This window comes from Netta rufina (genome assembly GCF_964035555.1).
Source record: "Netta rufina genome assembly, chromosome: 1".
Classification (NCBI taxonomy): Eukaryota; Metazoa; Chordata; class Aves; order Anseriformes; family Anatidae; genus Netta; species Netta rufina.
The window spans coordinates 43906033-43930726 of record NC_140123.1 but is presented as its reverse complement, the minus strand read 5'-3'; the positions used below and the strand labels follow the sequence as shown (position 1 = coordinate 43930726).

The window sequence follows — 24694 nt, the reverse complement described above, 5'->3', positions numbered from 1 at the left end:
GTCATGCTTTTTAATAATCCAAATAGCTGAATAAAGAGCTGGCATTGCTTAATCCAGTTGACTGCAGGGAAGATTTGCTTTTGAATAGAATTATTGTTTGTCACTATACTTTGAATAAAGTATAAGTGAATTGTACTGTATCACATTCTGGATTTTAAAAAGGGAAATTTAATTAAAATTCAGCTAGCTTGTGAACTTTGCTAAAATCAAGAGTGAAGGGATTTAAATTCTATAGCGTCTTTAAGCACAAACCATTGAAAGAATGAGAATAAAAATATTCAGTGAAAAAGATGTATCTCAGAAGATGAATCAGCATGAGATTTGTCCATGTCCAGCTGAGCTGGACAATGGTAAATGGCAATGCTGGACAGTGGGCAACGGTAAAGCAGTCATTAGTGAGAATGAGTAAAAAGATTAAGTACAGTCTACTGCCAGCACCATATCAAGCCTAACTTTTCACCTCGTTGAAAACTGAGATGATGATGTCTATAGGGACAAAAGCCAAATGGTCAGTAGAACATGGAGTAATTTCACTTTATTTTGAAGCAAATGAAGTGGAAGCAGGTTTGAGTTGAGGAGAAGTGTGTAATGGGATATGGGGGTTAAGACGAGGTAATTTTCTACTATGACTTGCAAAAGTATTGGCTTATAAGATCACTGCCTTATTAGCAAGTTCCAGATGGTATCGTGACTGGAAGAAAGAGATACTGTAGGAAACATGGTTTATTTACTAAGGTGTGACTTCAGAGTTATCTTCTTTTTTTTTTTTTTTATCTTTTTCTTTTTTTCCAAAATCTTAAAAGACATTTTCAAATATTATACAAGTGAGGGAAGGCTGTGTGGTGTACAACATACACTATTTATTGATTGTTGGATTAGGCAAGCATTGAGAACTGACTTTTGTGGTGAAACTAGGGTAGATATCATCCCTTGATCTCATTGTAACTAGCAGCCTTCCAAATGTGTGTGCCATGATACCATTCATTATTTTGTCTGCAGAGGTGAGACCTGGGTTAAGCAGGGGTGGGTACTGTTGAAAGAGGAACTAGAATCACTCTGTCACCTGTCAGTAGCGTTGGATGAGTGTAGGCTTTCTTCAGTGAAGGCACAATGTAAAAGGAGCTTGCATATTAAATATGCTGATACGGAAGGCAGACATCCTTCAAAGTGATTGGGATAAAATGGAGGAGGAGCCTCGTGGCCTTAAAAGACTGGGTGATACAAGTCTGAAATGGAGAGTTTCCGCTACAGTGATGTGCGGTTTGGCCTTCAGGGCTCTCTCAGTTGTACGTGGTACTTCTGTAACATTTCCGTATGCTTGTTGTCTGTATTACAAAATTGGCAGTTGAAACTGATGGGCATTACCAGTCTCTCTCCATCCACAAAACGTGGTTTCCACAGCTGTCCTATGAACAGAATGTCTGGCTCTGCAAAATGAAAGTACAGAAACAGTGATGGCCCTCTGCAAAACACATCAGCAAGAGACACTGATGTGGGAAGAGGGCTGCAAAAGAGAACGCAGTATAAGTAAAAGGAGAAAAAGATATGTAGACATTTGTCAGTAGACTCTAAGCTCATTGCTCTGGTAATTTAAAACCTTACATTCGAAAACAATTTATAGTATTTTTACTGAAACTCTTTTGCTTTGTTCCCACTTCATTTTAAATTTTGCACAGGCAATTTCTGTACTATGTTTATATTGTCAACCAAGAAGCTAAAGAAATACTGAAGAAATAACCTGTGAGAATATTTACAGTAACAATTTTTTTTGGGGGGGATACCACTGTCTATTATCTCATTTGTGTCTGCTAAAGGGATATTTTAATCTACCCCTTAGGTTCCTGATGTCATCAGCAGCATAAGACAAGTCTCCAAAGCAGCACTGAAAGAAGATGCCAAACCAAGTAAAGACAGTGAAGATGCCTTCTATAACTCTCAAAAATTTGAGGTCTTGTACTGTGGAAAGGTGACAGTGGCTCACAAGAAGGCTCCCTCATCATTAATTGATGATTGTATTGAGAAATTCAGCCTTCATGAGCGTCAGCGCCTGAAACTATTAAATGAACAGCGGAATAATGAGTCGAGTTTGGACTTACCCCTGTGTGAAGGAAATGTGCCAGCTTCTCCACTAGATAGCCCATTTGAGGAGCTGGAGAGCCCAAATAACACCACAGGACATGCTGCAATGTTTACAATTGGCAGCCAGACCAACTTGACCAACCTGGCCAGTGCACGTAGCTCCTTTCCAGAGCGAATTTTAGAGGACTCTGGCTTTGATGAGCAGCAGGAGTTTCGTTCCCGGTGCAGCAGTGTCACTGCAGTTATGCAAAGAAGGGTTCATGATGCAAACCTGAAAATACAGCCACGCAGAAGACATGCAAGTGCACCCAGTCATGTTCAGCCCTCTGATTCTGAGAAGAACAGGACAATGTTGTTTCAGGTGTGTCCTAGGATGAGTGATTTCATGTTGTTTTTGTACAACACCTTCACCTGTGCAGTTTGAAGCTGAGACAAGTTTTCCAAGACTTATCTTACATGAATTATTTTACATCTCATTTTAGCATGGATTCAGTATAGTTTCATGATTTGTCAGAAATATTTATGCATATGTTCATAAATGATTGGAACACAATTAGGAACAACACTTTAAGGAAGCCAACATGACTCATGAGCACAGGTAAATTTTAAGAAAAAGGAATTGCTCATGGACAACAAGAACAGAGTTTCAAGGGGCAGAGCTGACTTTCATATGTGATTCTGGTTCATCTGTGCTGGTGAGATCTAGGACTTAGCTGAAAAAAGTATTTTATTCAAAAAGATAATCCATGAAAGTTTCCTCATGAACAAATCATCTTTTCTGTATGATTAAAAAGAAGCCCCGATGTTCACAGCCTTATGTTTGAGCCAGCTCCTTTATAATTTGTTCTGATGTCAAACTGTTCTCATCTGTCTTTCCCAGATGAGTAGTCAAATGTCTCTGCTTGCACTGAAGGTTTCTTGCTTTAGACCTCAGAGTCCTTTCTTCTCTTGCCTGATTTGTATTTGACATCTTCAGAGCTTGTACTGAGAAAACAAAAGGACACATAGAGGAGGTGACCCATAAAAGGAAAGATCTTTGGAACTTAAAATAACAGGGAGCTAAATGCTTGAGTTTTGTCATTTGATTTGCATTAAAGATCATTCTTGCCTTTCATTCTCTTGGGGAAATGCTAACTGAAGTGAGAATGCATTGCCCTTTGGAAAGCCGTAGCTATCCCTGGTAATGAAAAGGATTTAGCTATAAAACTCCTGAAGCTCTGTGGAGTAAGTTCCATATACTTGCAAAGCAGTTTGGGAAAGCTGAAGGATTTGTAGCAGAACCTCCACTTTCTCAGTCAGATGTTACAGAAACTTAAAGTATCACCTTAAGATCAGCATAGTTTCTCAGTTGATCTATGGAATAGCTGTTATGGTGGTGGGTTTGTGTTGAATCAAAACTACCCACAAATTGTGTAGTTTTGCTGATTTCTGTATTGGACCTTATAATTTAGCCACACTGTTTGCTAAAGGTTTTGATATTATCTGCCAAGAATGTGATCTTTTGACAAAAATAACTCAAAATGATAAAGGGGAAAAAAAAAAAAAAAAGAACCCCAAAGCCTCTTTCCAAATCTTTTTCCTATTGAATTGAGTGTATTGTTCTTGCTGAAATACTCTTGCTCAATCGAGGCTAAATTATGGCACCCTTATTCCTGCTGAGTAAGCTGGTATGCTGAAGGTACTTTATGTGAACAAGAAAGGGCTAGATTTCGACATTTTTGTTGCTGCTGACACTGGGCCCTGTGCCTCCAAGACAGTCATAAACTAGACTTTCTTATTTTTCTCCTTTTTTTTTTTTTTTTTTTCCAAGGTTGGAAGGTTTGAAGTTAACCTCATCAGTCCAGACACCAAATCTGTTGTGCTTGAAAAGAATTTTAAAGATATCTCCTCATGTTCTCAGGTAAGCATTAATAAGAAGCAGCGTATAGATTATCAGAAGAAAATAAATTGATTTGTTCTTCTGCTTGGTTGCCTTGCTAACATATAGAAAGCAGAAAAAAAAAAAGAAATGTGGAGGTTTTTCTTTTTTAGCATTTTGTCCTGATCTCCTTTATTCAGTCTCAAAGGCTACTTTTAAATAGTTTATCCTCTTTGTATAAATCACAATAAATGAAAATAGATTGCTGATTTACCCCATTTGCTCCTTAATTTAAAAATAGGGGGGATTTGGGGAGATTGTGCAGGTTTGTGATACAAACCCTGCATCATGTTTGACAGCAAAATATTACTGACTTCTTTGGGGAGTACAGCAGAAGAAATTGGATATTAAATTATGATTGCTTCATAAGCAGCTGCAGCAGACTAGAAGTGGTGATGACAAAAAATTATAATAGTGAGAGCTGTTATTCAAATCAGGATTGCGCTCATCTGGTATCAGTTTCAAGTAGATATTGCACAAAAATTATGCAATGTCATTCCCAAAGAGCTTAAATACAGAAAAGATGAGCACAGAATAATCAATGTAAGATGCAGTAGTGGTAACTTTGATCGTTGGTCAGAAAGCAAAGTATAAACTGTTCTGCTTTGTGAGAGCATTGGATTTAATTTGGAAGTAGCTTGATCTCCATTTAGGATGCCCTGGGAGTGCTGTCTCTGAATTGCTGATCTGAAAACCTCTGGAGTGAAGGGAGGAGAGCATCAGATCAGTCCTTCAGAAAAACATCAGTTTACCTACATCGTTTCTTCTGGAATATATTGTAATAGCTGAACCTAGTTTTCTCCAGTATATATGTGTCTCATAAAAAGTGAAACATCAGGACTGAGGGATTTTTCTTTCTGTCTTGTAGTTCATCAGCTGTTACTTCTGGTACTCTCTGTTTTGAGGTCTTTTTTTTTTTTTTTTTTTTGCCTTTCACCCCCAAGTGCTTTCATTTTAATGCTAATAACAAATCTGCTCTTGCATAACTGTGCTACAAATGCTAATTCAAATTAAGAACTGGTCAGTACTTCTGAATCAAGTGGAGCCTTAAACTACCAACTATAGGTCCAGGCCCTTATGTAGAGTCTAACTACAGCTCATGTTGCTGCTGAGAGTGAAGAAAGGCATGTGCAAATACAGAATGGAACAATGATCAAACAATTGCTTACTAATAACTTTATAATAAATGCAGATCAGAAAGATTCTCACAGCAGTGGTATGGAAAGCAAAACTTGCAGATGGTTAAGTCTTCCTTCCACCTGCCCCCCTTTATGGGTGCACTGAACTCAGTTAAAGTGACACTTCAATTTTACATGCTTGTAACAGGCAAACAAACGTCCTAAGTGCAGAAAACATTTTTCAGCTAACTTTAAAGTGTGATGGAGACCAGCAAGACCATTGTAGATGTTTGACACCTAGCTTTTCCTTCAGTAAAAGAACTGTATGCAGTCAGTAGTGTCAGGTAATGCTGCCTGTTGGGTTTTGGAGGTGGAAGATTTCACTTTCATTTGGAGCAAAGCTTTTGTTATTTTGCATGCTTGAATAACTCAAACAGGCACTGACAATACTGTGGGTTTCTCATTTAATGCAAGAGATACTTTAGAGAAGGCTTTTTTTCTTTTTTTCTTTTTCTTTCTATGTTCAATAGAAATGAAACATTTAATTTGTTCAAGGCTAAGGATTTGGTTGCTCATCAGTCTTTCTTTTAAGAATACAGTGCTAGCCACAGGGCTTCTCTGTTGTGGATTTATGGGGAAGTGATTTACTGCATATTGTGAGACTGCAGCTTAGCAATGTTTGTTCTTCTGAGCTTTAAGAATGATGAAAAAGAGATGTTCTCTTTAGCTTGCATTCTGGATTCTTTTAGTCTAGCCTAATAAATTTATTTTATTCTATAACTTAAGTATGGTCGATCGGCTGCATTTAATTCATTATCCACATTTTTGCATAATTGTCAAAGCAGCAGAATGGATGATAAACCCCTGTGTGTGCTGGCGAGCTCAGCTATCAGACAGCTTTAGAAATTTCCTTGTTTCAGCCTTGCTGACCTTGAGAGAAATGAGAAAAATGAGAAAGGTGCGTGTTCTTTTGGCATGACGAGCCAGGCCATCCCCCCCTCTTAAAGAAAAAGTGGTGGAGTTACTGTTAATGGTACTTACAGCTTCAGTGGTGCAAGTGTCAAGTCCTTCTCCCCACCACTTGTTCTCTTGTGCAGCCTGACAAATCTGACAGCAGGAAATATGTTCAGGCACTGTCAGCAATGAGAGAACCGGCATCTCTTCCATCCGCCTTAAGTGAATACAGTTTTCTTGCAAAACAAGGCAACTGTTCACCCTGACAGAGATGAACATATGCATATACATCTGTTCTTTTTCATTTTATGCCTTTGAAGGCTTTGCATGTTAGAGGAAAATGGGTTCAGTTAAACTGGAATTGATGTGGACTACAGTAAAGTAATGGCATTTGTGCCATCATAGGTGGTCTCTGCACTTAAGTTTTGCCTAAGCAACACAAATGTAACCTCTGGAATTTTGTTTTCAGTTTTAAAATCTACTGGGATTAGTGACAATATGTTCAGACTGTCACGTAGTATGTTACCAATTTTGTCTAGAGTGTTTTCTGTACACACAGGCAAGTTGTTTTGCCTCCTCCCCTCTTTTGCTATATAGGTGTTTTCTTTGGAGATAGATCCAAGCAGCTGAGTTCTCCTTTCTGTTGTATTTGAACTTGAGGAATTAGGCTTTCTTTTGGAGAGAATCTGCTATTACCATGCTTAGATGATAAAAACATTGGCAAGAGCTTTAACAATAGTGAGTCATGTTCCATGAATCGAGACTGGGAATATAGTGCTTCTTAGGAAGCAGCTCTCTTTGATCTTCTCAGTGCTGTTTTTAGCAAGGCAACATTCCTTCTCAAGCAGTTAGACTAGCAGTTAGATCTTGAAATAAAACATCGGTAGTAATGAGTAGTAATTCTTGAAACTTCTGGTATGTAACAGTCTCAAAACAAAGAATTTATGAATCCAGTTGGAATTCTACATCCCACTGCTCATTCCATGCTCCTTTTGGTGTAGTCCAGGTTTACATTACAGGAAAGAGAAGATCTGTCACTACTTTGATGCTCCTCCAGTCCCATGTTTTAGTGTGGGCTCACTGCATCCAGCTTTCACTACAGAGGCAATTCCAGATACAGCCTAGGACTGTTTCGTTGGCTGCCCTGAAAATTCCATTTTCCTAATAGAGGACATTCAGATCCAGATTTATTACTGTATGAGTTTTGTTTAGTTCATATAGAGAGCTCTATGTACCTTCTTAATGCGAAAAAAAAAAAATAAAACCAACAATTAATGAAAAATTAATTGTTGTAGTTGTGTAATAGATCATTAGGAGGATGTATTCATAGTTTCTCAAATTTTTGTGTTGGCAAGTGTTGGAGTCTACTTTTTATAGACTATTTTTTGCTTCACTTTGGAAACCAAATGTGTTTGTAAAGTAGTTCATTACTGATGTTTTTAAGCTCTTTTAAACTCATATTTTAACTTTTTTTTTTTTTTTTTTTTTTTTTAGGGTATAAAACATGTTGATCACTTTGGCTTCATTTGCCGGGAATCTGTTGAACCTGGGTTAAGCCAGTATGTTTGCTACGTGTTCCAGTGTGCAAGTGAGTCTTTGGTGAGTATTAAAGTTAGCTATCCTAACTTTTCCAACAAAGCACGTCTAAAGCATTTCCTAAGCCATGGGAGTCTCTGCTCTGCTATATCAGCTGAGCCTCAGTGGTGACATGTTCTAAGGTGTGAGATCTCAACTATGACTTTGAAAATAAGAAAAAAAACACACACATTCTGTTCATGTATAGCCTTATCCTGGTACTCTGCTGATGTGTTTATTAGTAAGAAATGGAAAAAAGTCCAGATGGATGAGTTCACACGCAGGCTGCAAGCATATTTGGACTTTGTATTTTATTTTAACTCTAGCATTTCTGCTTGTTGAGATACTTGGTTGCCCATTAAATACACAATTACATGTATTGTTAACAAAGATGATGGTAAAACCCAAAAAGACTTTTCAGGGTAGGGTTTCTACTACTGGCCTGATCCTGCATGTGGCTTCTGTATTTTCGCTGTGGTCTCTCTTGTTCCTCAGGAGAGGAAAACAACAGCATCTGGTCAAAGAAGCAGAAAACCTAAGTTCACACATGTTACATGTGGATGTATACAACTAAAAAGTCCAATGGGCATTTGATGAAGTATGTATCAATGAGTTGAGGATTACAGTGACAGTGATTTAACTGGTAGAGATAGCTTAATAATGTGAGACATACAGGAAATTATTTTGGCTACTGCATGTTTATTTTGAACTCTGACACTTAAAAAGAAGTTGGTTTCTGTTCTGAAACATATTTGCTACTTTTTGCTGTGCTAACATCTGTTAACTCTTTCAACTAAACTTATAAATCACCTTTCTACCTAGCTGCAAATGTGATTTCTAAATCCAGTAGCCAACTTGAGAGTTGATAGATTTATGTCAGTAAAGCTTCTAACAAATAATGTCCCTAGGTGTACTATGGTAGCTGAGGCTGTGCTTTTATCAGGATAAGAGTTCGTTATGGGATCAGATGACTCTTTGTACTAACATGAAATGTTACACCTAACTTATTGATAAATCTGGCCATGAATAATTCAAAGATGCTTAAAATGTGGTGTATAAAGAAACCACATATCTATGAATACTTTTACATAGTCAGCTACTGCTGTATGTGGGTATGTCCACATTGCAATACAAAATGAACAAATTCTTTGACACTAGCAGCAGTGCAGAGCTGTAAAAAACAAGAGCTGTCTGGATTCTACACTGCCATACTATGTTAGTAGTCTTGTGTGTATTGGCTCTAAACCTAACTGCAGTCTGTGCTACAGTTCTCATGATTTCAGTGTGGTCAGAATCTATGTGCTTAGCACTGTCCTGTGTATCTTCCATTCAAGATATCTTTGCTACCTTACATTTAAGAATTACACCAGCGTTGCAAGATGGACATTCATATTTCAACGGCCTTCCTTATTGCTTAGAAGAGAACATTCAGGAACTACTTGTAGTGCTTAAAACTCTTATCAAAAATCAGTCCACAATTAATGCAAGTTTCCGTGTTCAGGTGCCTTTATTTTTATTTTGTTTGTGCAACTGACAGGCGTTCAGAAAAGCTGGTATATTTTTAATGTTAAACTGCATGATTTTTGTCTCACGTATTTCAGCTTTCTTCAACCTTTTTCTACAGTGTGTAAGGTAAGATCAGGGACATGATCCTAAAGTAGAATGCATTTCTTTTCAAAGGTTGTCTTCAATCTTGCCTCCTTCTTTCCATGCTAATGCAAAGACATGGGTAAACAGCTTTTAATAAGGATTGTGTTGCCCTAAAATACAAACACGGAAACTCCAAGTGCTTTGTAGTATATTTGAATGGGTGAGGAGAAATCCTGTCAACTTTTGACCTTTCTATGTGTGGGAACATAGCACTACTGTATTTATGGTAGTGGAAGAGAAAAGATCAGGGCAGACACAAGGTAAGTTAGCAATAGTTATAGATGAGTTATTGGTTGCAGTAAAGCTGGTGGCCAGTCTAGTAGTTTTTTAAACCTGGAAAAAGGTGAACTCCTCTGGGAAGCTTCTGGCTGCCAGCAGGAGAGGTCTGTGGGGTTTTGGGCTAAAATATTTGAGAAGGAGTAAGTGCAGTATACAGGAGAAACTCGAAGCTAAAGAAAATAAATGATTTTTTTTTTTTTTTATTTAGTCAGTAACCTTGAGTTGCTGCAGTATGATTTACAAAATCACACTTTCTAAGTGAACTTTAAGATGGTGAGCATCCACACAACTCATATTTCAGTGTAGACTATGGAAATGCAGCTTCTCAGAGAACCTTTTTTTCATGCCAAAGAGGTGGTGCAGTTGAACAGTAGAATCTTGGCAATGTAGTCTGAGATCCTTGCACAACGAGTACATGATAAAGTGCTTTCCCAAACTGTGGTTTTATTATCATTTTTACTATTAATGGAAATTTATTGTACAGCTCTGGAGCTCCTTTCAAGTATACTGACAGATGAGTTTCTAGGCACCTTTTTTCTTTAGGTGCCTACGCATGCAGATTTTGAACATATCCCAGATGCAATGGGAGCTAGATGTGGAGTCCCTTCTAAATACAGGTGTCTGTCTTCCATTCTTGTATGTCCATTTACCTTTTGAAGTTCTTTACATTGCTAAGTCCTCTTTCAGAAAACAGCTGAAAGCTGTTAACACCTCATTTACCTTCAGAGAATAGGCTGGGGATGCAACCTTGATCTCTTTAGAAAACAGCAAACATTTTTTTTGATTGCAAAGCACCTGTTTCTGATGTGATTTGTAAGCCATATTTGATGTATATAGCGTGGGTTTTTGTTTATATGCTGTCTTTTTGCTCCTTCTCCTTTAGGTTGATGAGGTAATGCTTACCCTGAAACAAGCCTTTAGCACTGCTGCAGCTCTTCAAAATGCCAAGACACAGGTTAAACTGTGTGAGGCCTGCCCAATGCATTCATTGCACAAACTTTGTGAAAGAATTGAAGGTAACAGCTGAGTTTATTTTTTATTTTATTTTTTTAAATTTTGTTTATTCTAGAATTATCATGCTATCATAATAGCATCATACTATCATCATTATCATGTTCAATTTAATTATATCAGTTGTGCGCTTTCAACTTTTGTGATGTAAGAACAGAGGGAAAAGTATCCCAATAAGCAGGTCTTACCATCACTTTCCACTCTGTACAATTAAATGAAGGTGACTGTAATAATGCTATTGCAACTTAGTGTAGTACAGCCTGTATTATATATACATACTCTTTCATTGTCATACTTCTCTTAAACTTTGAGAGCCAAAAAAACCAACAGCTCTTCCTTTTGTTATCCTGAAGATGCATTCTTTCAAAATGGGTCATAAAAAGACAGTGTTGATCAAGAAATGGTCTTTCTTTCTCATGTGTTCCTTCCTTCCTCTGTGTTGATTTTTTTGCTTTTTTTTTAACTTTAAAAAAAAACAAAAACAAAAACTTTTTTGTTTTCATTCTCTTATATACTTCAAAGCCTGGTTTCCTTTCTATTATAGGAAATAAATTAAGATAGACGATTAATATCTAATAAAGTCAAGGCAAATGACCTGACTTTTCAAATATGAATCCACAACCCTTTTTGGTTTCTGTAGAAGTGAGATATGCTAGAACCTCTGCAAAATACAAGATAGAATTCTAAAAATATTAATTGCAGGATCCTATTTTTTGTAGCCTGATATGTCTCCTTGTAAAATGTTGTATGCAAAAAAAAAAAAAAAAAAAAAAAAAGAAAGGGCAAGTATGTTATGATGATCTTGTATCTTCTGGTCTGGTTGCAATGATGATGGTAATTACCAGCTCTCCCATTCATCAAAAGTCAATATTGCTACTTATCTCCCTCTGGTGGATGAAAAAAAGCCTATAAAATTCTAGCAGAGAGGCATTCTTTCAAGCTTGTAACTGATACATTTTCTGAGTTCAGAAAAAGGCATTCAAAGGCATTAACTGGAAAAGTTTTCTGTAAATGGAAAACTACAGGAGCTGCTGTATAAGGCAGCATCAGTATCTTGAATATGGGCACTTGCAAGACAGGGTTAACTATCTGGTATCAAAATATATATATATATTTTTTTAGGATAAAAAGTTGAATACAAAGTTTAAGAAATTTGTATTATGTTAGTTACTGACTGAAAGATTTTAGTGTCCTTTTCATTTTATTTTTCTTCTTGGTTTAGAATCTACAAATTTATCATAATGAAACCCAGGACTTCATGGCTTTTGAAAATCTTTATCTGCTCTGATTGCAATTATGTATGAATGATATCTACCTTGGGTGGAGAAACATATATTTTTATCTGATTTGCTGTTTTTTTTTTTTTTCTCCTATTTTTTTTTTTTTGATTCCTAGAATAAGGTCTGTAAGCAAATGTAGATTTTATCAAAAATAAGAAATTATTATTATTATTTTAATGTATTGCTTTTATTCTGCTCTTGCTTTAATGTGATGTCTTCTCTTCTCTGGTGGTATGACCTGCACCGCTTCTTTCCTTGTCTAGAAATTCATATAACCTTTCAATTAAAAGCCTCTGAAAGCTGTTTAGTATCTTGTGCAATGAGTAACTTTCAAGTTAGATCCCTGATTTGTTTCTCTCTTCCTCCCATCCCATACAGATGTCAGGCTTCTGTCATAGTGATCTCTTGGTACTAGGATGGCAGATGTCAGTGGGGTAGAGACTGCAACCTTATACTCAGGAGCCAGCTGCTTAGCTGCTGTTAGTTCTATTTTTACTGCTAACGAAATAAGAAAACATATGGTTTAGCAAAACCTGAAGTATCTTGTATCAAGTACACCACAGATATCCTAATATCATACATCAAACTTTTTTGAACTTAAATGCAAGTTTATAGTTATTAATTTTTTTTGAAGTGTTTTGAGAGATCGTTTGGGAGTCTAGAAGCTTTACTTTTATTTTCTCTTCTCAGGGCTTTATCCACCAAGAGCCAAGCTAGTAATCCAGAGGCATCTGTCATCACTAACTGATAATGAGCAAGCAGACATTTTTGAACGTGTTCAGGTAATAAGCTGGAAGCTGTTGTTTCAATTTTAAAGAAGACCATGACAAAATGAACTAAACATTTTTTGGTTTTGTTTTGTTATGCCGTTGATCTAGAATTTACTACTGTTCCACCAAACACCATACTGAAATAGCATGATCCAACCTAATCTAATGTACGGTACACTGCTTTCAGTAAAGTTTTGGTTTCCAAATCTACTGAAACTTTCTGTGTACATACACATGAGATTTTTAATTTTTTTTCCCTAATCTTAGTTCATCTGTAAACATTTTCTTCCTGCCTGGAAGTGATGTGGAAATGAGTTGAGTGTACGGGAGACATGAAGGTGTCAGGCAGATGCTGAGCATTTTCAGAAGATCTCATTTGACTTAAATTCTGAGGCAAAATGGTGTATACAGATGTACTCAAGTGGATAAACTACACAATAATTTAGGCTTCTAAAGGCTACTCTGTTTTCTAGTAGCCTCTAGAAGGGAATACCTGTTTGATTTATGTGGGTTCTTTATTCCATTTATAAGCTTAGACAGTGACAGACAACCTTTGAAAACAAAACATGTAGTCGTAAGACCCCCTTCCCTCTACATCCTGTAACATTCTCCATATGGAAATTTTTGGTCTGTTTTACTTAGGAGTATGAAAGCACACAAATGATGGTGTAATACAACACATTAATTGTGTACTCTGGCATCTGGAGTGTAAATATATTAACTTCAAAGAATACATACATATGGAAATGAAAATAAGCAAATCATGACTTGAAAGACAACTTTTTTGTTTTCTTTGCTGTTCTTGACAGAAAATGAAGCCTGAAAATGACCAGGAAGAAAATGAACTTGTGATCCTACATCTACGCCAACTCTGTGAAACTAAGCAGAAAACACACGTTCACATTGGTGAAGCACCGTCGGTAAAGCTGAATTTTGTATTATTTCTCTCCCTCTTTTACATCCTATTCAAACGCAACCCTGAATACCAGCAGGGACACTGCTAGAGTTCATCAGGGACAGCTGAAGCTGGGTATTGTAATTGAGAGAGAACTATGAAATAGAAGTGATTTGATTTGATTTACTGTGGCATTTTTATTTTATTTTTTTTTAAGTTTGGAGGCAGAAAGGGAGAGGAAAAAGATAAGCAATTGTTTTTAGATCTCTGTTTCTTTACAGTGTGAGGATACCACTTTTTCCTTCCTTTTCCTTCCTCCCTGATCCCTACTCTCAAACACTCATTCCTAGGGAGAATAAAATAAGAACGAAGAGGGCAATGGCTTCAGTTTAAACTACAAGCTTATCTAGCAAAGGAAATGGATAACAATGTTGTTAAATTGATATGCCTTTTCATGATAGTCTTTAGCGATTAAATGTTCCTTTAACTACTACTTTTTTTTTTTTTTTTTAATAAAGGCCAAGGATGCATTGTTTATTATGTAACTTGGTGCAGCTCTAGTCTTTGGAGGTCTGCAATTGCAAAAAGAATTGCCAAAGCTGAACAGTGTCCTTGTTCTTTTCAACAGATTACTTCTAACAGTGCAATTCCAGAAAACACCACCAGTGGTGGCAGGTTTAAACTTGACGTTCTGAAAAACAAGGCCAAGAAATCCTTGACTAGCTCTCTGGAAAATATCTTCTCAAGGGTAAGATTAACAATTCATTGTCAGCAGTTCTCCCTGATATCCTTGACAGTAAAATCCTGTCAGATTTTTTTTCCCTCAGTCTAAATACTTTATGAAGCTAGATCACTGTTTTGAAATCTGAGGGTTACAGCTGGGCTTATGGTGTCTTAACAATGCTAGAAAGCATATGGTAAGGTCACACACAGAGGAAAAAAGTGACTTTCTGAAAAATGAGCATTCATTGTATGTGGCAAGTGAATTAGCTGAGCATTATGAGATGTTTTGTTTCAGAAAAAAAAAAACAACCTACTCAAGATGGTTTTTATGATCCCATAAAGGGATATATTACCTATTTTTGAAAGCGAATAAATGTCTTTATAGAAACCAGAGATTTTTGTTATTCCGAGAATTAACATTGCCTCTTATATCTAAAAGCTCATGTTGGTCATTAACAATTTTTGGACAGTAGTAGCAAAGTAGTCCTTCTGCAGGAAAAAAACAAACAAACAAACAAAAAAAAAAAACACTTAAAAAAAACCACTGACTTTATTTAAAAAAAAAAAAAAAGAAAAGAGTTATTCCTCATATCAGTGCTGCTAACTAGATGTAGTGTGGGTAATTGTTGGGAATTTCTCATATTAATTAGCCTTTTAACAAAGAAATCTAAATTGTAAATTTTGCTTACTGTCCCTTGCTTAGGAGGGAGAATCCTAAAAGCAGAAAAGAAGCGTATAAAGGAGTAACTGAAGAAGGCTGGGTGCCTGGGATCCTGTATGGTGTTACAGAGAAGGTGCAATGAGCTGTGATATTAAATGACTATGTCCAAGTATAGTTCAAGCAGTGAAGTTAAGCTTCTTCTGCTAGTAATTTTAAAAATACCATGTGAAATCAAGGCTTAAGACACTTTTCCTGCAGCTTGTATGGGCATGTCATAAAGTAACCTGCAATCTTGAGATGCCACAGATGTTCTCTGTAAAAGAGGCAAAACACCATTTGCCAGGGACAATCCTTAGAACAGCTTGTACTTAAGGTTAAGGGTGAATTTCACCTAGGGCTAAAGCTCACCTGGTCAAACAGGGCTTATCTTTTGTGGCAAATTTTGCACACTGGGAACTTGATTTGAGTATGGAGAGAGAGAAAATGAGAGATGTTGGTCAGAAGATATGGATATTTTCAGCAGTCTGAAATATCATCGAATGGTGACAGCTAAAGTCATGCTTCTACTGAGTCTGATTTCCTTTCCATGTCTAAAGGACATGTGACTGGAAAGTGATCTAGCTCTGATGGTGGGGCACTAACCCTGCAGTCATTGTGGAAAAGGTGAACATCACTGGGAGCATCCCAGTAAAGCAGCCCTGCTGTATATGGACACAGTTCTGTGATCATGTGAAAGAAAAATCATTTAGAAGTAATTCACCGCTGAAGTTGAAATCTCTCTAAAGGGAGACAACTTATCTATTGTTTTTGATATAGTTTGTTCCTTTCTCACTTGTAGGATCTCTGAGCCATGCTACATGTTACAGTACAAGGTTCTATTTAGTCTGTGATCTAGTTTAAGAGGACACCCAAATCTGCACTAGGGCTGTTTTAAGTTGCCTGTTTATGAAGCAAACTTGCTGCAACGAGAAAGATTGTCTCATCTTTTGCTAGAGATCAGGAATAGCAGTATATTGCAGTGAATCATAATGCACACACAGGGATCATCACTGCAGATTCATTTAAGGGTTACACAATACAAGAACTAGAAAAGTAATTTACAACTTGGTTAGATCAGGTATATATGATTGTTTCTATACAGTGTTACTGTATATACACTGTGTGCGATATGTGCATGCATGTGTTGTACAATGACCGTTTTGATAATTCTTACTCTTCAACAGACTACTATAAAAGCTTAATAGATCATGGTTAATTTCTAAAGATATTTAGGCACCAAATACCCATTGGTGTAGTGTTCCTTCCCCTTAAGTCTGCTGCAAATTGCATGGTATTAAGATAAGGGAATGCTAATTGTGCATGACCTAGGCTCTTTATTGCTCTTTATTTTTAAAGTATAATTAGTAACAAAGAGTCTAGGAAATTTATTTTTCAATAAAATTGGCATACAGCATCTTACTGCAGGTTAAAAAAAAAAAAAAAAGATTTAAATAAAAGTCAGCAAATGTGGGGGGAGACTTAAGCAGCATCAATCTTAGCAGTTTAAGTATGTTGTAACAAGGTATCTAGGAGCACTTTAAATGGATGGCTTTCTAGCTAGATAAATAGCATCAAGTGACATTTTAAGCTACTTGAACAAGTAGCTGCTCACTGCTGACCATAGGGAAACATGCTGGGTTTTGTGCTCTGGCTTCTTACTCACACAGGAATGTCACTTTTTCACTTGTTTGTTTTTGCTGGAATGGTCTTATTTTTGTCAGGTTTGAACTGGAAACAGGCTGTGGTTTTCTAACGAGATACCTCAGAAAAAATAAATATTACCTCTGTTTGACCTCCTGAACACGTTTCTACTAGCCCATGTTGCACTAACCTTTGTGTTTTTCTGAATCAAAAAGCCTTTCTTACATTGCCAAAAGCATGTGTTTTTAAAGCTACCAAGAAACTTCCGGGTTATCCTTTGCTTGTTTTATTGTGAGAGGGTCAGCGAAGAGATTCTTCAGGCAGAGTATTCATTGGTAATGAGCTTAAATGGGATAATGTACTTAAGGGGCACTGCAAGTCTTGAAAATGAAAATAAACCTCACCAGGAAAAAGTAAACTACATAAATGTTGCTGATGTTGATAAAACTCTGCCCTCTAGTTGCAAGCATACCAAGAAGAGCCCTTGGTCTATCTATAGTTTTCCTAAAACCCATATTGTTTTCTCCTTGTTAAAGTAGTGAAAACAATTACTTCAGCAGTTGCTAATGCCCAGCAGTATATGTCACCCATGTTTTGTGGGAGTTAAAGACAGAGGCCGAAGGTAGTAAAAAGCATTGCTAATCTATCACCTCTTTCTGTGAAACCAGATGACTCTGAACAGGTTTGGCAAAGATCTGCTGACACTAACAGTTTTGCCTCAGCATTATCATTGAAAAGGTTTGCCTGGACCCAACCTTAGTTGGTTGGAGTTGCAGCAAAAGAGCACTTGTCTCAGTTTTAGCGCTTTCTTTGCTTTTGCCCCGGTGGACTTAATTTGTCTGAAATCTCTGGATGTGTAGTGAGGTCTCTGCAATTATATCATATCAAGTGTATCTGATAGCTGCAGTGCAGGCACAGTATGGAAGTCTGGAGATTTTCTATCTTGACTGTTTAAGCCAACTCAGCTATTTTGTCTCAAATGGATGAAGAAATACTCGGTTGCTTAAGACAAGAGCTGTAGGGTTAAAACTCCTGGGAGTAGGGGGAGAAGATATGTTTCTGCCAGCTAAAGATATTACTGCTTGCAAAATCCAGTGCTTGCCCTATTATGTGTGGTCTTCTGTCAAACGTATTGCATGCCTGAACTGTCCTGTGTTCACCTGCACAGCTGTTGTCATCTTTGTTTAAACTTTGGAAAAAGGAGAAAAAGCCTGGATTAAATTATTCACTTCTTTTTCATGTAGGGAGCCAACAGAATGAGAGGCCGCCTGGGAAGTGTGGACAGCTTTGAGCGCTGCAACAGCCTTGCTTCTGACAAAGTACGTAAGGAGCTTAGTTAAAATTGGCACGCGTTCATGCATGGGTGGTAATGAAGCATAAATATGCCTCTTTTCAGTTTGAAGGAAGTAGCACAAAGCACATCAACTTACAAAATTCAAATAAGAGTTTCCACTGAGAGGCGGAGGTTGTAGGGAAGCTGGAATATATGTTGACTTGGAGCTTCAGCTTCAATCCATTGTTTGATTGCCAGTCCGTTGGCTTTTTTTTTTTTTTTCTTTGTTTTGTTTTCTTCTACATTTCCTTTGCTTTTACAAAAAGCAAAGAATTTCTGGTCAGCTTCTACCTTGTTTTGCTGAAGCAATTGAAAATGGTCCTATCTCAATAAAAGGAAATGCTCTGAAGGTGAAGAATCCTTTCTGTAAGTAATAGTTGCTTTAGGGAAGTTAAAATATTGACCTAAAACCAGCTGTTGGGCATGCTTTACAGTGGCAAGGGGGCGGAATCCTGTTCACTTTCATTTTATTTCCTGTTTTCAATGTTTTTCCTCTTACCTCATGCGAGGATTGGTTGCTGTTTTTCCCAGGAGATGGAGATTCTGTTATGGTTTTCCTGCCACAGTTACTCACAAACTGGCTGTGTAATAACAGCCTCTTTTCCAGGATATCACTTTGACGGTACAGGAAGCATGCTCGTGATATGTCGAGGAAACTAGCTAAAAGCGGTTTCCCTAGTCTTTTCAGTCCCTGTGTTCTCCCAAAAGAGCCAGAAGTCTGGTAACTGGAATGCTGATCTTTGTAAAAGGATGCCAGAGTAATTAGTATCTTTTTTGTATTGTACAGAAATTTTTATTCCCCTTTTCTCTTTCTGTTTTTTTTTTTTTCTTTTTTTTTTTTTTTTCCTCAAGAAGGATGCTGCTGTTGTAGTGTAAGTTATCAGAGGATGTCTGCTTTGGGTGATAATTAGCATACAATGGGCCGTGACCAGGAGGGAGGAGAGGCTTCGGTGTCCCGATTTGGCGCAGGGCTGGTGGGGTTATGCGAGCTCTTGCAGGCCTCACTCCTCCAGGACTTCCTTCCAGGACGCTTCGCCGAGCGATTCTCCACCGGCCACTCCTCCGGCGTCACCCGTGTCCTCGGTCTGGCAGCCGTTTCCCGAAGAGGACTCGGACTCCCCCCAGTTCAGGAGGCGCGCTCACACCTTCAGCCACCCTCCCTCTAGTGCCCGGCGGAGGATAACCTTCCAGAACGGGAGGTCCCAGAGCGCCCGGTCCCCGCTCCTGCGGCAGAGCTGCGTCGAGCCGCCGAGGTGAGTCAGAGCTTGACGTGCCATGGGCCTCTTCCCACCTGACATTTCAGTACACGAACTTATGATGTAAGTGTATTCTGTTTCTGCACTGCTCTGCGTTTATTATTTTTTTCAGCCTGTCTTCTCCGCCTCCAAGTAGTTTGGTGCTTTGCAGTAACTTGCTAATCCCCAGATTAGTGGTCGGGGGGAAGCAACAATCCATTGAATTGATCAGCAGGCTGGATGCCAAATTGGTTGGTTCTTTAGTGGCCAGCTTTGAGATGAGCCTTTATGGCTGTGCCTTTTGGAGGCTGTCAGGCCTTTCAGAGAAGAGATCCCCACCACTTCTAACTGCAGAGACAGTAGCCTGAGGGTTTGCATTGGGATGAAAAAAAGCACTGTCAGTTTCCAGTGTCAGCTGCTGTGTTTGCCAAGCTCCTGGAGAGTATGTCCAGAATTAAAACTACTGAAGAGTCTCACAAAACGACTTAAGGATTAAACACCTACTGTGAACTGTGAGGCATGTGATTTCACTGTTTGCTTTTCTCAGGAGCTTCCCTCTGTAACTCCTTTCCCCTTCCCATTTGGAGGCTCTCCAACTAAATGTCGTGTGGGATACTGCTACTTCAGGAGCACGGCATAGTTCCTTCACTTGGTCAGGAGGGGTCCCCACAGTTCACTGTGAACCTGCTTGGATGTGCTTATCTTTGTCTGCATCCTGCCTGTCTGTAGTAAGTCACCAGGCAAACTCCAAAACCTTTACAAGACTCAGGATGAGTTTTCTATGCTGGAGAAGCACTTTTTCCAAACTAATCATCTGGTGCAGTTCATGGCTGCAACTTAAGCTTTTTGATGACTCTTTCTAAAAATGAAATTGTTTTTTTTTTTTTTTTTTTTTTTTACTGAGATAAACTTTGGTTATTTTTTTTTCCACTTTCCATGTTGTATGCAAACAGGAAACCCTGGCAGTTCAGACCGAAGGACTTGCTGACTTCACTTCTTTGTAATAACTTTAAAGAAGTCGCTGATTAATTCACATCATCAGCAGATTTTCAGTCAAAACAGCTTTGTAACAACTTCATTCTTGGCTGAGATTTGCAGTCTCCCCTTTCCTATTGGGGATTATCAAAAATGTTAAGTAGAAGAAACTGCATTGGCTTTAATGTCCCCCCAGCACAGATTTTCTCTAAGTAATGTTTAAAGATATAGTAGGACTGTCTTCCTTGATTAAAATATACAACAACAACAACAAAAAGTCAAAAATTAATTCCATAATAGTGCATTTAAATAATCTCTACTTTGTATAGTGTGTTCTAGCAATCCAGTTATTTCTAAAAGCAAGAAACAAGGGGAAAAAAGCAACAAGGTGGTTCGTATTATTGGAAGCAAGTTTCTAAGGAAATTTTTTGAACAGTTCAGAAACACTTTCTGAATTTACTTTGAGAGTAAATAAGGCCAAAAATTACGGTCATCTGTCTGTTCTTAAATGTCATCAAAATATTTCTTAAAAGAAATCAACCATAACAATAAAATCAATGTTTATCAGGGAAACTGCCCAGTAGTGCATTTGGTATACTCTGTCTTCTGGAAAATTGAGTTACTGTAAGCCAAAATGAGGTACTTGGCCAGTATACTTAAGTGGGATATTTTGTTGTATCTGATTCTGTGCTGACCCATCTATGTTCTCTTATTGCCTGCACAGCCCAATTGTTGGGGTTCGACGCTTTTTCAGTGAGACTGAATCTACATCACCTGGTCTCTCCTCCTCTGTCTCTGCCCCTTCTTTCTTGAAAACCCTTTACCAGGGCTCAGGAAGGTTACTCCAGCACTCTGAAAATGACCTCTCCAAGAGGTGAGAGCATTGTCTCCTCACTAGTTCTTCAGTGCCACCAACTTAACAACACGTTTCCCAGTGCAATGCCACACACGGAATCTCTCCCATCCTGCCTTGAGCTCCTGCATTTCTAACAGACTTTCTAAATACTTGATGCAAATCAGCAAACAGGCTTTTGGCCAAAAAAGCCTGTTAAAAATAGAGGCTTGTCTGCTGACATCTAGTAACTGCGTCCTATTTCTGTTGCAGTGTTTCATATCTGCTGCATCGGTTTGTTGCTTGAAATGCAGTGTTTTTCAGGAGTGTTATGCCACTGTGATGCTTTCTGTGCTGAATGCAAACCAGCATGTGTTGCTGTGATTGTTGGCATATGAAAACGAGAAAAGAGCAAAGTGAGAAGACTACAGTACTAATGTGGCAAGTCTGTACATGGGGAAGGGGAAATGCCAAGTTAGCTGAGTGATACTAGCTATGAGATGTTTAGAGGGAATTGCCAAGTGACTTCCAATTACAGATGAGTGAGGAAGAAGCCAAGATGCAAGAAGGGCTTTTCTGACATCAACATTAAAGACTGAGTACCTGGATGGAAGTTATGCATTTTAATATAAGAATAAGCTCTCCTTCTGGAGAGTGCTTGAGGAAATTGCTTATGGGTTATTTGTCTGAAGTATGGCTCCTCCTTATTTGTGATGGACCTTGTTTTGGAATTCTTTTTTTTTTTTTTTTTTTTTTATTTTTTATTTTTTATTTTTTTTTACCAGTTGCAAGCCTTTGTTTCTCTTCTGTCAATGACAGCTTCAGTCTGGCCTTGTACACTTAACTGTTCTGAGGTTTCTGCTATTCTTCGTCTCTGAAGAAAAGTGACAATAGATTGCATTTGTAACACAAACAGATGATAATGAAATCTTGTTTTCAGTTGTGTCAGGACTCTACTACATGGGGATTTCAGTTCTCAGATGTGTGGGGAACTAAATTAGGGGTGACAAGGTTTTTTACCTTGTGGAATGCAGTTTCATTAAACTTGCTCACTTTTAACGTCACGTCCATTTAAGGATAGACCATAAGAAATGAAGTAAATACACAAAGTAATGTGAGACACAGTTGATTTAAAGGTGGCTTTAAGGTACAGTTTGGATTAGTCGTCTCTAATAATATACAGGTTAGAGTAACTAAATACAAAGTATGTGTTGTCCCTAAAAGCACACCATACCCTGCCTTGATTTTACTGACATTTAAAGCGTCTCTTCCCAGCCTCTAATCTCTTACTAATGTACAGCATGCAGACAAAAACTGTTATGTGGAAATGACCATGAAACACATAGTGAGAAGATTCTACAGTTAAAGTCTTTCCAACAGAATAAACTGGCTTGCAAGTGCAATAAGGTGAGACATCCTTACAGGAAGGTCACCATGTAGCCATAGTGTCAGGACCCTTGCCTATTTCCTTCATGCCCCTGACTCCACAGCTTTTTAAAAGTATATGGTAAATTATTTAGATTCCCTTTCTAATATTGGCGTAATATAAATCAATCATTTTGTATTTTTGAGAGGAATTTCAAGACCAATCTTAGAAATGTTTCACAGCTTTGAAGATGCAATAACTTTCTAAGTGACCCTACCCAAGCACTAATGAATAAGCAGTAAGCAGTGTATGTTTTTGAAATTTGAGAGGAGAAATTGTAGTCTCATCCATTAAATGTAGGCCTTTAATATCACTTGTTCTAAACCTTGTGTCCAGTAATAGTCACTATGTAAGTGAATCAGATGCCTAGATTTTCCATACCTTACTAGACTGAAGTAATACTAGACTAAGCAGCAAGTGAGTTATTATATTAGAAATAAAAGTTATTATATTAGAAATAAAAGAAACTGATGGTTGCACACTGGGATGTGCAGAGATAAGGGTGGAAAAATAACCTCTTACAGATTACCTTAACCTCTTTTTTTGTGTTATAGTCCAGCTTTGTTTCTGAGATCCCTTTAGTTAGCAGTCTTGGTTCAAGCTGAACCAACTCGTGGACATCTGGTCCATTAAACATAGTGCTCTGAATTTGGGGAATGTAGGTACTGACTAAGACTACTTAATGCCAGGTAGTTCCAAGATTAAGTGTCTGAGGTACTACTCTTGGTTTTGGCTATGCATGCAAGTGAAGGTATTAGATTTTATAATAACAGTATTTTGAACTGCAAGATGGGGAGATCTTCAAATTAGTAATTTCCTTAGGAAATTCTGCTTAAGTTTTGTAGTATACAGGTTTTGATATCATTTAATCTTGAATTTGTGTAAAAACTGAAAATGACATCTCGTTTGTTATGGATCTTGCTGGGAGCAACTGGGCCTCTAAACTGTTGCGATAAGGAAATTGCAGTAGCCAAGGGCAAAGCCCTGGCAACTAGTTGGGTTCGTTTTAGTGAAGTGTATGTGAAAAATATATCCAAAAAACCATGCTGAACAAATAATCCCCATATGGTGTGACTCAGGTAATCCAATTGCCATTTTAATTGGCTGATGGAAAACAACATACTTTCCAACTCATGTTTGTTCATCTCTTTAAATTTTCCCCGATTTAGCTTGCAAATGTGTTGATGAAAGTACCTTGTCATTCCAGCAGGTCTGTGCATGAGAGGAAGTTCAAGTCTTTCATGGTGTTCTTTTTCTCCTTTGTCTCTGTTTTGCTGAGAGGGCCGCCTGCTATCCTGACAGACTATCAGGCTCAACATGAGGTGTTCCTACTGTTCTTGTGTGACTGTAAGTTGTAATAGAGTGAAGTGTGGCAGCCCTAAAACATGAAGGACGGTAAGGTGTTAGGAGTCCTAATTAAAACTTCTGTGCATTTTCCTCTCAAAGAATAATCACAGTGACTGTATGTTCATGAACTGTATCCTATCCATGTTGCACTGGAGAAAAATTCTTGACAATCTGATTTCCTGTATTGCATAGCTTTGAGGTAACACATACTACAGCAGGCAGCTTTTCTTGGTGCTCTGGTGAACTTCAATGTGCAGGAGCAGAGCCAGTTTCAGTCAGACTTCATTTTAAAAAGATGTTTGATTTGTAGCAGTCAGATGGGTTTATGCAAATAGCATCAGTCAGGGTAAGCTGGGGAGTAGGGTGTTAAAAAGCATCTCTGCTTATTATATTTTTGTCTCCGTGTATTGGCTGCTCTAGAAAAGATCGTTCCAATGCACATTAGCATCGCATTAAGCATATGGTTACAAATTCGGAAACTGGTAGTAGGGTATTAGAGATACAGGGAACAGTGGCTCTCACCTGACTGTAGAGATCTCCATCTTAGCTAATCAATTGAGAGAAATAAACATTTCTATGGCACAATTGCTCTCATCCTAACATGATCGTCTTGTATTATTCTGACATTTACAGCAAAATTACCCTGCCTTTATATCTACCTTTATTTTTGAGCACTAATATAGTCACTTGTGCCAGTCACTGGGAACTTCTTCATTTAGAAAGGATGAATCACAACCCAAATGTCTCTTGACCTTCATTAAAGAACAAGCCCCAGTTGGCTAAGATTTAAATGGTTATTGTTTAAATGGCTCTAATGAGAGACGCCCAAAGACAGGAGAAAAAATGCTATTCTTCGGAGAATTTCACTGTGGGAAAAGACATGTCTTTTTCATAATGTTTGTGAGCATGGTGAGATTTTTGTTTTTAATTCTAATAATCACTGCTATAATGCT

At 37.9% G+C, this 24694-nt stretch overlaps 1 protein-coding gene across 2 annotated transcripts in view; it reads left to right on the top strand.

Annotated features, from left to right (window-relative positions):
• TBC1D4 (TBC1 domain family member 4) overlaps positions 1-24694 on the top strand; it is a 107182-nt gene that overhangs the window by 59252 nt on the left and 23236 nt on the right. Inside the window, exons 2-11 of one of the 2 annotated variants that reach the window (XM_084288812.1) lie at positions 1838-2440; positions 3890-3979; positions 7564-7668; positions 10457-10589; positions 12555-12646; positions 13444-13554; positions 14158-14277; positions 17838-17912; positions 18953-19179; positions 20861-21010. In XM_084288812.1, coding sequence (XP_084144938.1) covers positions 1838-2440; positions 3890-3979; positions 7564-7668; positions 10457-10589; positions 12555-12646; positions 13444-13554; positions 14158-14277; positions 17838-17912; positions 18953-19179; positions 20861-21010 — 1706 coding nt within the window. The remainder of the gene's footprint in view (positions 1-1837; positions 2441-3889; positions 3980-7563; positions 7669-10456; positions 10590-12554; positions 12647-13443; positions 13555-14157; positions 14278-17837; positions 17913-18952; positions 19180-20860; positions 21011-24694) is intronic. The other variant, XM_084288813.1, reaches the window with a different exon arrangement.